An 11394-nucleotide genomic window follows, 5' to 3' on the forward strand; every position below is an offset into this window, starting at 1 on the left:
GCTTGAGAGCAATAAAAAGCGCTGAATGGCAAAGGGCACCGCGCTCTCCCCGTTAGCACTGAGGAAAGGGCAAGGCAGGAATACCCGGCGCCCCGAACTGAAAGATGAGGAACTGGCACCGATTGTTTTTCCCTTTTCCCTGCCAAAACCGGCACCGGGGGGATTCTGCAGCCCGCCGGCGGCGGGAGCTGCCCCGGGCGGCCCCGCACGGCCCCGCAGGGCTCCGCCGCCGCAGCCGGCACCGGGGGGAGCCTGCAGCCCGCCGGCCGGGGGAGCTGCCCCGCACGGCTCCGCACAGCCCCGCCCGGCCCCGCACAGCTCCGTACGGCCCCACACGGCTCCGCCGCCGCAGCCGGCACCGGGGGGAGCCTGCAGCCCGCCGGCGGAGGGAGCTGCCCCGCACGGCCCCGCCGCCGCAGCCGGCACTGGGGGGCGCTCGGCCCCCGCGTTGCGGTGCCGCCCGCTGCCGGGCCGGGGGCCGGGGGCCGGGCTGGGGGCGATGGGGCCGGGCAAAGGGAACCCACGGCCAAAACGCAGCACTGAGGGGCTGAGCCAGGTAGCGGGCAGCCCCCGCCCGCGGTGCGTTCTCCCAAACTACTGTGCCCGTGTGTCACAGGCAGCGGACGCCAAAAACCAACCAAACAAACAAAAGCCCCTTCTCTGTCCAGTTCAAGAGAAAGTGGAGGTGCTTCTCCAACACATCTCACCCTCGGGTTTGGGGTACCTGGGATGGGCTCCCTGAGGTCCCTCCGGCAGAAGCTGAGGCTAATCGTGAGTTGAACCAGAAGAGGGGGACAGAAGTGACCCTGCCATGCAGACTAGCAGTGGTTGTCTGTCCACATGTTCACGGAGGGATCTGTGAAAGGGGATGGAGAAATCCAAGGTCGTATTTGCTACAGAGCTATCTGCAGATAGTTTACTTTTTAAGATGCCACACTTCTGCTGGAAAGTATTTTGGGGGCGCAGGCTGAAGATGACTGGATTAGGTCATGCTCCATGCAGCTGGCCACATCAGATCTTAGCCGCCTTCTCCCAGACACTGAACTAGACGAAGTACTCAGTGGCACAGCTTCCCAGCTAAATGCACTGCTGGGCTAGTGAATCATTGCCTCTTTCCCTCCCTCATCAATGGCTAATTAATTAGGCCCTGCAAAGCAAACCAGCTTTAAAAAAAGGCACAAAAAGACCCACCCAGACCTGTGCTTGAGGAGACCACAAATAACTTCAGAAAGAGGTGAGGCCTGAGCCCAAGCTCCTTATCTCCCTTCGTGAGCATCCCAGTGCTGTGGGGTGGTGCGGAAGGAGCCCCTTCCAGCCAGTTGTCCGAGACCTGGACTGCATTCGTGCTTCCTGACATGCTTCCCGGGGATGAGATAAACAAGGGTGGCTGTTCAGGTCAGGGATCCTGCCTTAGAGGTCACTGCAATATTAAAATTTAGGGGTTTAAGGCTGTGCTGGAAAACTGATACAGCAACACCCCTAGCAGCAGTGTAGGTGCCTTGGGGTACAGTCTGGATCAGATCTCAGCTGAGAAGGAATTTTGAAGACTTGTGTCCTGGAGAGAGGTGGAGAAGTGGTGGTGCTCCTGTGGCCAGCTTCACAGAGGCACATGAAGACTGGGATGGAATTAAGTTCATTTAGATACCACTTAGTTGGGATGAAAACCCATGGGAGATGCTGACAGTGGCCCCCTCTTCCTGTCATGTGCTACCTACTCCTACTTACTCATCTTATATACATCTACTTTGCACTGCAGCTAAGCTTTGGCACTCAGCTGTGGCTGTCCGTATGAGCCCAGAGGTGCCTTTTCCCTTCTGCACTAGGGTTCCCCTCCCTCCATGCCCTATGCTGTGGGGACATCACTGTCTTCCAGCCGAAGAAAGCCCAGAATTCTTCTAATGACAGCCCTCTGGTCCCACCAGTGCTATGACATCCCCATCCTCAGAAGAGGGTTGGAGGCTTCAGATCCTAAAAAGAAGGAGGTGCCAAGCTCTAGTTTCCACCATATTTCTCCTGGAGAAGTGACAACCTACCTGATGCGGACCGGGAATTCCTTTGGACAAGCCTCCTGTGCCTGACGATGTCCTGGGTGCAGAGGGGCTGCGGAGCTAAACCGGGACGGAACCCGTCGAGCCGGGGCTGGTCCCCAGGAGCTGAGCGGCCAGAGGAGGGCGCTGTGGGCCGCGGCTGGGAGCCTGCCCCCGAGATCCCAGCCTGGCCCTGCCTTTCACTCCTTTCGGGGCCTCTGTTCAGACCAGAAAAAATGTGGCGAGACTCCTCCCCCCTCCCAGGAACTAGAAAAAGACAGCTGGGAGAAAATGGGAGCTGGTGGAAAGCAGTCAGGCACCAGTTTCTCCTTGGAGCCAAAAGGACTGAGGTTTTTGTTTGTTTTGGAGGGAATAGGTTTGCCCGTGGAGAAAGATGCATCTTCTCCTGTCTTCTTAGAGCCCCACAATAAGGAAAAGTTCCATGTGGGAGGCTTGACCTGCTCCCTGCCAGGCCAAGGAAGTGCTTGACAGCTGTCTGCCTTGGACTCCCACATTGCCTACCATGAAATGCTATCCACAAAATACCACAGCCCCACAGGGATGTGTACAGTTACAGCCTTCAAAACCTTCGGCCTCACAAACAACAAACGGTATACATGGGCCAGATTGACCCCGTGCCTCTGCTGACTGAAGAGGCTTGCTGGATTGGGCCTGCCATGGATCACGGGCTGAGGGGAGATGGCGGTGTGGGGCAGTCACCCCATAGCATCTTGCCATGGAAGGCCTGGGAACAGGATAAATCAGCAGGACTAGCACTGCTGGGACGTGTGGGAGGACACGGCCACCGGCCCTGAATCACCTCCCTGCCAAGGTTGTATTTCAAAGCCAGGAGATGTAGGAAATGAATCAGTGAGGAACGCAATGAGGACATCAGCCCTTATATTGCCCCTGGGGCAGGGGGAAGGGGGATAGTCCATGGACTCACTGGTGGCAAATGCCTGCAAACCATTTGGTAGCTGGAATTTGATGTTTTGCTTGGCATGGGGGTCAATGCGTGCGTGAAGGGCACCGTCCTGCCAGCTGGGCCAGGGCTTGTGGTTTCCCCAGGAGCGGCATGGTGTTGGGTGAGGGCTGGGGGCTGGAAGACATCCCTGCCTCGAGGTGCCCAGCCCGGCCCAGCTGTGCTTTGCTGCAAAGCCAAAAGCGGCTGGGGAGCACCGTGCTCCCACGACATCCCCCACGCCAGGTGCCGCCGGGGGCGGGGAAGATAACAACGGCCCTGCGTGCTCCAGGGAGCGTCCGTACAGGGGCGGGCGGGGTGTCCTCGGGGGGCAGGGGGCGATAACAGCCGAGCCCTGGGCTCCCTCCCCGGGAGCGGGTCCGCCGCCGTCCCGCACGCCGGGCCCCCGCCGTCGGGGCCGCCCCGCGGGTGTGCGCTGCCCGGTGACTCACGGCTCCCGTGGCCGGATCAGGCCCTGGCCTCACCAGGCGGGACGTGCCGGCGGCGACCGGGCAGAACGTGCATGGCGGCTTCTCTTCCCCTTGCCATTTCAAAAAGATACTTCGAAAAAATAAGAAATCCAGGTGTCCCGGGGTCTCCGGTCGCAGCGCACCAGGGACTTCCACAGGAACAGAGCAATGCCCAGCCCGTGCAGCGAGGCGGGGGTCAGCCTTTGGTCCCCCCTGCCACACCGAGCAGCTCTCCGGGAGGGGCTGGCCCCTGGGACAGCTTTTTCCATCCCTCTTTCCGGCTTTTTCCACCCCTTTCTCTGCTTACGTTCCTGTTTCCCGGAGGGGAGCGGGGGCGATGCGAGCTCAGGCCCGACGGCACCTGTGCGAAGAGGCCAAGCTGGCCGGGGCTGGCAGGACGGCGGGTCCCCAGCCTGGCACAAGGTGCCACCCCCCTCCCCTGTCCCTGCTTCCTTCCCAGCAACGCAAATTCGCTCGGGAGCGAGCGCTGAGCATCTAACCCGCTCCTAGAGGCATGTGCTTAAACAAGCCGAGTATCAACCCCACGATAAAAGTATTGGGTTATTCTGCAACGCAATCTACATCAAAGCCTCGGGGGCTGCCGGCTTGAAAAGATCCAAGATGTTTTCTAAGTCCTTATCATGTCTGTGCTTAGGGGGAGTCATAAATTCCACAGGTCGGACTAACACACGATTCCTCCTTCTCTTCTCTGTCCTCGGCCACCAAAGAGCTTTCAATCAGGTTTTTTTTGTTGGGGTTTTTTTGTTTGTTTTTTTGTTGGGTTTTTTTTAACCTTGCAAACAAAGCTCCTGGTTCCGTGTCGTTAAGGTAGGGGAAGAGGGGAAGATCCCCCCCACTCCACCCTGAACTTCTAAGTGACAGAAAAATAAATTCTTCAAACCAGAAAACGATTAGAAATAAAGAAGATGAAACCGCATCGCCGCAAGAGTCCCGTCAAGCGGGAGCAGTTGGTGGAGGAAGGGGCGCGGTGGGGGCGCGGCACTCAGCCCTTCCCGGGGCTTACGGGAACATTTCTGGTGAGGGACGGGGGTCCCTGCACGGTGCTGCCCGCCCCCTTACCCCCCAGTCCGCCCCGGCCCCAGGGCCCGAGGCGACGACGAGCGCTGGCTCCGAAGAGAGGTGTCCGCTCCGGACCCGGGCACCGGCCGCCGCCTCTCAGGGGGCCGAGGGGCCGGCAGCGGGCGGCCGGCGGTGGGTGGCCGGTGGCGGGCGGCAGCGCCCTGTCCCCGGCGTTTCTCACACCATCGTGCCTCTGACCTGACTCCTCCCGGGACTGGCGGATCCCCTGGGAAATTATTTCTTCATCCCAAGAAGTAAGGCTAGGGCTGAAGGAGAAAGGCGGGAGTCCGGCCAGAGCCCCGGGTGAAACAGCCCTTCGGTGAAAATACGGGGGTCACCATGGCGGGGGGCGGGAGTCAAAAAGATATTTCCCTGCAAACAGTGTCCCCGATCAGGCACTTGTCGGTTTGAGAGGCATTAGGTCGCATTTCCCCGCTCATGATCTAACGAAATAGGAAAGAAACGAAAGAAGCAAAGAGGGAGAGATCAGGGCTTTGCCCGCCCTCCGGTCCCGGGCTCCCGTCCCGGGGTCCCCGCTCCTCTCCCGCGGCTGTGTGCCGGGGTCTGCGGGAAGACCCGAGACGGAGGCAGGGAAGGGGCGGGCGACTGCCAGGGCCAGCTTGGGAAACCTGCCTCCAGGAGGCCGGGTGGAAAAGGGGGGAAACCTGGCCGAGAGAGAGACCCCCTCTCCCCAGTCCCCTCGTGAAGCCCCGATCGCTGGGGAGGGCCGGAGGGAAGACAACCCCTGCCCCAGTCGCAGCGAAGGGAAGACCGACCAGAACCCAGGCACGCAGACTCGGGGTGTGCGCGGCCCGGGATCCCTCTTATTGTAAGACATGAGGGTCCCAGAGGCAGAGCCGCCCCCCGCCCCAGCAGCCGGGCAGGTCGCTGCGCGGGCCGGGAGCGAGGGGCAGCCGTGCGGCGGCGGGTGCTGCGGGGCACCTCTCCGCGGGGGAAGCGGGCTTCGTCCCCCCGGCTGGGGACAGCTGGCAGGGCCCGGTTTGCACAGCCCTGGTGCTCGGGGGGCGGCTGGGATGGCTGTCCGACGGGCCCAGGCAGAGCCGGGCCGGCCCCGCAGCGGACAGCGGAGCGGCGCCCTCGCTGCGGAGCCGAGCGGGCTCGGGGCGGTGTTGCCCGGGAGCTTTGTCCTGCTGCCCCGCCGGAGCCCCGGGGGTCTCACCCGCCCCCAGCCCCGCCAGCTCGGGTTGGCGTCGTGTCTCACCCCAAAGCGCTGCCACCTGCCTGCCACGGTTCATGGATGGAGCGTTAGGCACCGAACCGGGCGAGTTAGGCGTTTGTCAGGGTTTTGGTGCGTTGTAATACAGTATGTTCAGAGTTTTGTCATTTTAATGGCCCCTTCCTCCGTTTATGGCATCATCAAATTCACATCCGCCTAGATGGCTGTGTCGGTGCTTATCGGGAGAGGCGATTACATTGAAGGGACGCAGCATTTGTTTTCCAGAATTACATTTCAGTCTCCAGCTCAGAGAGCGCGGGGGGCTGCGAGCCCCGCTCCCTCTCCCCGTTACCCCACCGGCGGGGCGGGGGTAAGGCGTCATGGTGGGAATGGGCAGCAGGGAGAGAAATCCCCTCCGGAGAAGGCGGCTGGCAGGCGTCCCCGCATCCCTGCTGTTGTGCTGCTCTTATCGAAGGGTCGCAACCGCGGCCGGCAGCGACAGTCCGCGAACGACAAGTGACGGGTGTGGGCGCAGGCATTGCACTGCCAGCTGTGTGCAGGGTGGGGGTACCCCGTTCCTTGCAGCCGGAGTACCCACGGCGGCTCCGAGGGGACCGCCCGTGGTCTCTTTCCCTCTTTCCCGGGAGCGATGCTCGGTCCTTCCCCGCTTGAGCGCCCCGGTCCCCCAGGGCGACTGACACGGGACCCTCCCGGACACTTTAGGAGACGTCGCTGAATTATTCCCACTCGCGTTAAAGCCCAGACCAGCGGCAGCCCCAGGCTGAGCACCAAAGGGCCCGGTGCGATGGGGAGAAGGAGAGGGAGATTTTTCGGGGAGTGCGGATCGGGGAGATCTGGCTCTGCAGAGCTGAAATCCGCCCTCCGCTGCAAAACTCCACGTCTCAGTGCCCGGGGGAGGCAGGGGGGACACACTCTGCAGAACCGAAGAGAAAGCGAAGGGAAAATATCCCTGGGACACGGCCACCGGGTCCCTTCACGTAAGACCCGGGACACGCGGGGCCAGTGGGGGAGACCCGGCAGGACCCAGCCGCACCGGCCCCAAGCACCCGGGAAGAGCCGTCGGGGCCAAATGTACTGGGAAAACGGGGGGACGCTCCCGTCCCCCTCCATTTTTTCTCGCCGGGTGAAAGGTTTCCTCGCTGTGTCATGGGAAAAGATGCAAATATGCAAACGTTGCCTCGCATTGTCCCCGCTCAGGGTGAAAAGTTAAAGCATAAAAGCGGCGGGGGGAAGCTGAGAGGGGGTCGCCTCTTCAAAGGGGGCTGGCTGGGCCGGGGGAGCCAGCAGCCGCTTGCCCGAGAGCCGCCCTTCCAGGGCCAGCATTTCCAGAGGGTTTCCAAGGCGTTGGGGTGGGAAAAACCGAGTGTGCGTGGAGGGGCGAGTCGCCGGGTTCCCCGTGGGCTCGGCCGCGCTGCAGGGAGGGAATCGTCCCCGGGGTACCAGGCTCCGGGAGGACGCGGATGGTTCCCCCGTGGTGGTGGTGGGGAACCATCCCCTGGCTGGGTGCCCAGGCCCCTGCGGGCGGCGAGATGCTGCGGCCTCGCTCCAGCGGTGGGTACGAGAGGGCAGCGGGTGCTTTAGGCGAAGGCACCCCCCAGTCCTCGTCCCTTCCCGGCACCGGGGCCCAGGCTGGGACGGGGAGGGTGGGCAGCGCCTGACCTCGAAGCTCTGTAGGCACAAGCGGGGGGGAAGGAGGCAGCGCCCTCGGGGGGTGGTGGGGTGGGGTGGAATTTCTCCTCTTACCTCTCCTTCATCGCCCGTGACCGAGTGGGAGCGGGAGCGGGTGGGAAGTGCGTTAGAAAAAGCAGTAGGCCGTTGCGGTGGGGTTTGTTTCTTAGAACAACCACGACAAAATGGGTTTGTGGATTTTTAATCAAAACTCCCTCCTCCTCCGCCCCTTCCTCCCCCCCCCCCCCCCCCCAGCCCCAAGCACGGAGAAGAGCTGGTTAAAGTGCTGCCTACAGATCGGCCGCGATACACGGCTCCCATATTCCCACCCTCGCCCTTAGATCTCCCTCTCTGTCTTTTGCAAGTCTCTTGATTTCATCCTTTGAACCTGTGATTGGAGGTTAAAGTGCACCAGGTTGCAATGGAAGGAGGAAGCTCTTAAACAATAAAGGCTTGAATATTTAGCTGTGATCAGGTCGCTGCCCTCTCCTTATCTTTTTAAATGCAAATCGTCTTTTAGGGGTAGTAGCTATATACCCAGCGCCTCTCCACGTCACCTGCCTTTGGTGTGTCTGGGCCATTACTAATAGAGCCTTGTAAACAATCGTTAATCATGTAAGTGCTGCCGGCCATTGGATTCGGACCGGGAGCCGGGAGCGCGGAGCGCAGCGCGGGGCCGCGGCCCCTCCGCCTGCCCCCTCCCCGCCCCGGGCAGCCCGGCCCCAGGCAGCAGGCGCGCCGCTGCGAGAGCCCCGAGCAGCATGCGGAGAGCCGCCGCCGGGGCCCCTCCAGCATGTACGTGAGCTACCTCCTGGAGAAGGACGGGCCCATGTACCCCGGCCCGGTGCGACACTCGGGGGGGCTCAACCTGGCGGCGCAGAACTTCGTGGGCGCCCCGCAGTACGCGGACTACGGCGGCTACCATGTGAACCTCGACAGCGCCCAGTCCCCCGGCCCGGCCTGGCCCGCGCCCTACGCCGCCCCCGCTCCGCGACGACTGGGGCGCCTACGGACAAGGGGCGCCGCCGGCCGCCGGCGCCGTCCACGGCCTCAACGGCGGTTCCCCCGCCGCCGCCATGGCCTACAGCCCCGCCGACTACCACCACCACCACCCGCACGCCCACCACCACGCCGGCCCCGCGCCCCACTGCTCCGCCGGGGTCATGCAGCCCGTCAACGCCGCCAGCGCCGCCGCCGCCGCCCCCGAGCCGCTCTCCCCCGGCGGGCAGCGCCGCGGCCTCTGCGAGTGGATGAGGAAGCCGGCGCAGCCCCCGCTCAGCAGCCAGGGTAAGCGCGGGCCGGGGGCGGGCGAGGGGCTGCCCCGCCGACCGCTCCGCCGGGGCGCCGCCGGCTCCCCGTGCGTCGGGCAGCGCGGCGGCCGGGCGGGCACCGGCCCCAAACAAACCCGATCGAGGGACGGGCCTCGGCACCGCGGGGGCTGCCGGGCTTAGCCCTGGGTACGGCCCCGGGCAGCGCCGGGCGCCGCTCTCCGCCGGGGAGCAGCCGCTGCCGGCCGCGGCGGGCCGGTGCCCGGAGCGCGCTTCGGCGGGGCAGGGCGGCACGGCCCGCATGCCGAGAGCTCGCCCTTCCTGCCGCTGCTCCGCGCCTCCGCTTATAGCCACTCAGAAGATTTTTATAACCAATTATAGCCATATAAATCATCGGCCGGTGTCGCCCCGCATTTGTTTCTGAGTCACTGAGCGCCTACTCTTGATTAAGGTCTCCCTGCGGCCAGGCCTCCCGAGCGGCTGCCCGCCGACCCCCGCGGGCCGTGCCCTCCGGGCCGTGCCGGTGGGGCCGGGAGGTGCGAGGGCGTTCCCCCCCCCCCCCCCCCCCCCGGTGCCCCGGCGGCGGGAGGCCGGCACCTGGACGGGCCGGGCCGTGGCCGGCGCCGCGCTCCCTTGTGATGTTAATACACTCGCAGCCCCTCTCTTTTATTTCCCCCCTGCATCTGCCAGGGGAGATGCGTGTCCCCCCACTTCGGAATACGCCTTCCACGGCTGTTGCCGCCGATTTTTTCTTTTTTCTTTTTTCTTTTTTTTTTTTTTTAGAATTATATATAGTGGGGCAAAAAAACAGGGTGGCGACTTCCGCAGTAAATAACGACTTCTGGTGTTCCTCTCTCATCCCCTGCCCCGCGCCACGGCCGGTAGGGCCGGCGGGGCTCCCCGGCGGCGCGGGGTGGGGGTCCCGGCCTCACCCGCGGCCGCCGCGCCTCGGGGGAAGCCCCGGTGCCAGCAGCCCCGGTGCCCCGGTGCGGGCCGCTGGCACCGGCTACGCCCCGGGTGGCGGTGGCGGTGGAGCTCTCCCAGGCCCGTCGCGCTTCCCACAGCAGCCCGTGGTGTTCCCACAGTTTGGGCTTGTGCGGTGGTGGCCGGTCCCTTGTCTCCATTCAAATTCTGCCTTTGGAGCCAGTGTTTATGTTAATGTGCAGGGCTGGGGGGATGAAAGCGCCTGCCGCCATTTGTTCAGTAGTGGTAATTCAAACAGAATGTGGCTGTCATTAAGGCTTTGAGAAGGGTTTTTCTTTGATAAGATCGCCTTGTCCTGCATTGTTTGGGATTGTGTTCCCTATTCACTAGCTCTGGGGAGTTTTCTCTGATCAGGCTTGTATCTTTACAGGGTGCTTTTGTTGTGGTTTGCGAGAGTTTACCTGAACAAAGTCAGCCTGCTAGCCATTAAGCACCTTGAGGGCAGAGGCTCCCCGCCTTGGCTCCCTGGGGAACGGGAGGGCCGGGGACACAACCAGTTAAACAAGAAACCCTCGGGAGAAAGGAGGTCACCGGCTGCGGCGATGCACGCCCGTCCACCGCTCGCTGCCGTTCGCCTTCGGGTTTCGTTGGCATTGTTTTTTCGGTGGTTTTTTTTTGTTTGTTTGTTTGTTGGTTGGTTTTTTGGGGATGTGTGGGTTTTTTTAGCGCTAAAGTTGCACATCGCACTTCCAGGGTATCTGAGAAATCGCTTTAGTCGCTGCCCCGATGCCGGGTCAGAAGCAGGGGGAGCTGGAGCGGGCGCCCCGACGGGCCCCCGACGGCCGCTGCCGGTTCTCGCCCTTAGATCAGTGTTTCTCGTTTAGAAACACAGCCGCCGTGCCCCGAACGGGGCTTTTCTTTCTTCTCCTTTCCCCTCTTCTTTGTAAAAAGTTTGTTCTCGTTAAGGAAGGTAAAACAAACCCGAAAGCCAACAGCAAGTGCACAACAAAGGTGTCCCAAGCGCAACGTGGGGGTGGCGGGGCAGGGGGTGGCAGCCCGCCCCTGGCTCGCCCTTACAGCCGGCACGCCTGGGATTTCTGCCCCATGTCCCCGGGGAACTGTGGAACTGCTTCTCTCCCCTCTGTCTGCTGGGCTCAGTAGAGCCCCGAGCAGGGAGCGGCGAGGAGGAAGCCGGGGAGGTCCGATCCTGCTCGCCCCGCAGCCGCCGGGAGGAGTGCTGCGCTCCACCCCAGGCCCTTCGGCTTCACCTTTCCCAATCCCGGTTTTCTTCTCCGCAGTTAAAACCAGGACGAAAGACAAGTACCGCGTCGTGTACACCGACCACCAGCGGCTGGAGCTGGAGAAGGAGTTTCACTACAGCCGCTACATCACCATCAGGAGGAAAGCGGAGCTGGCCTCCAGCCTGGGGCTGTCGGAGAGACAGGTCTGTCCCACCAGTGGTGGTCCCCACGCCACTCACGCGGGGCCGGGATGCGCAGGGGGCCGGGATGCGCGGGGGCCGGGATGCGCGGGAGCCGGGATGCGCGGGCCCCCTGGGAAGGGAGGGCGTCCCCGAGGAAACGGCCTCCTCACTCCCCTTCGCTCCCCCCCTGCAGGTGAAAATCTGGTTCCAGAACAGGCGGGCGAAGGAGAGGAAGATCAACAAGAAGAAGCTGCAGCAGGCGCAGCCCTGCGGCGCGGAGCCCCTCAGCCCCGGCGCCCCGCTGCAGGGTCCCACTGCGGGGGCGGCCGCCGCCGGGCTGGGCCCCGCCGCCCCGCAGTGACAGCGGCCGGGGAC

At 63.2% G+C, this 11394-nt stretch overlaps 1 protein-coding gene across 1 annotated transcript; it reads left to right on the forward strand.

The window, feature by feature from the left end:
- The first annotated feature begins 8197 nt into the window (after positions 1–8197).
- CDX2 (caudal type homeobox 2) lies at positions 8198–11394 on the forward strand. The gene is given in 4 exon segments (XM_055802993.1): positions 8198–8386; positions 8388–8691; positions 10895–11040; positions 11213–11394. Coding segments are annotated over 4 exon segments (807 nt in total). The 3' UTR covers positions 11381–11394.

This window comes from Falco peregrinus, chromosome 4 (genome assembly GCF_023634155.1).
Source record: "Falco peregrinus isolate bFalPer1 chromosome 4, bFalPer1.pri, whole genome shotgun sequence".
NCBI classification, from domain to species: Eukaryota; Metazoa; Chordata; class Aves; order Falconiformes; family Falconidae; genus Falco; species Falco peregrinus.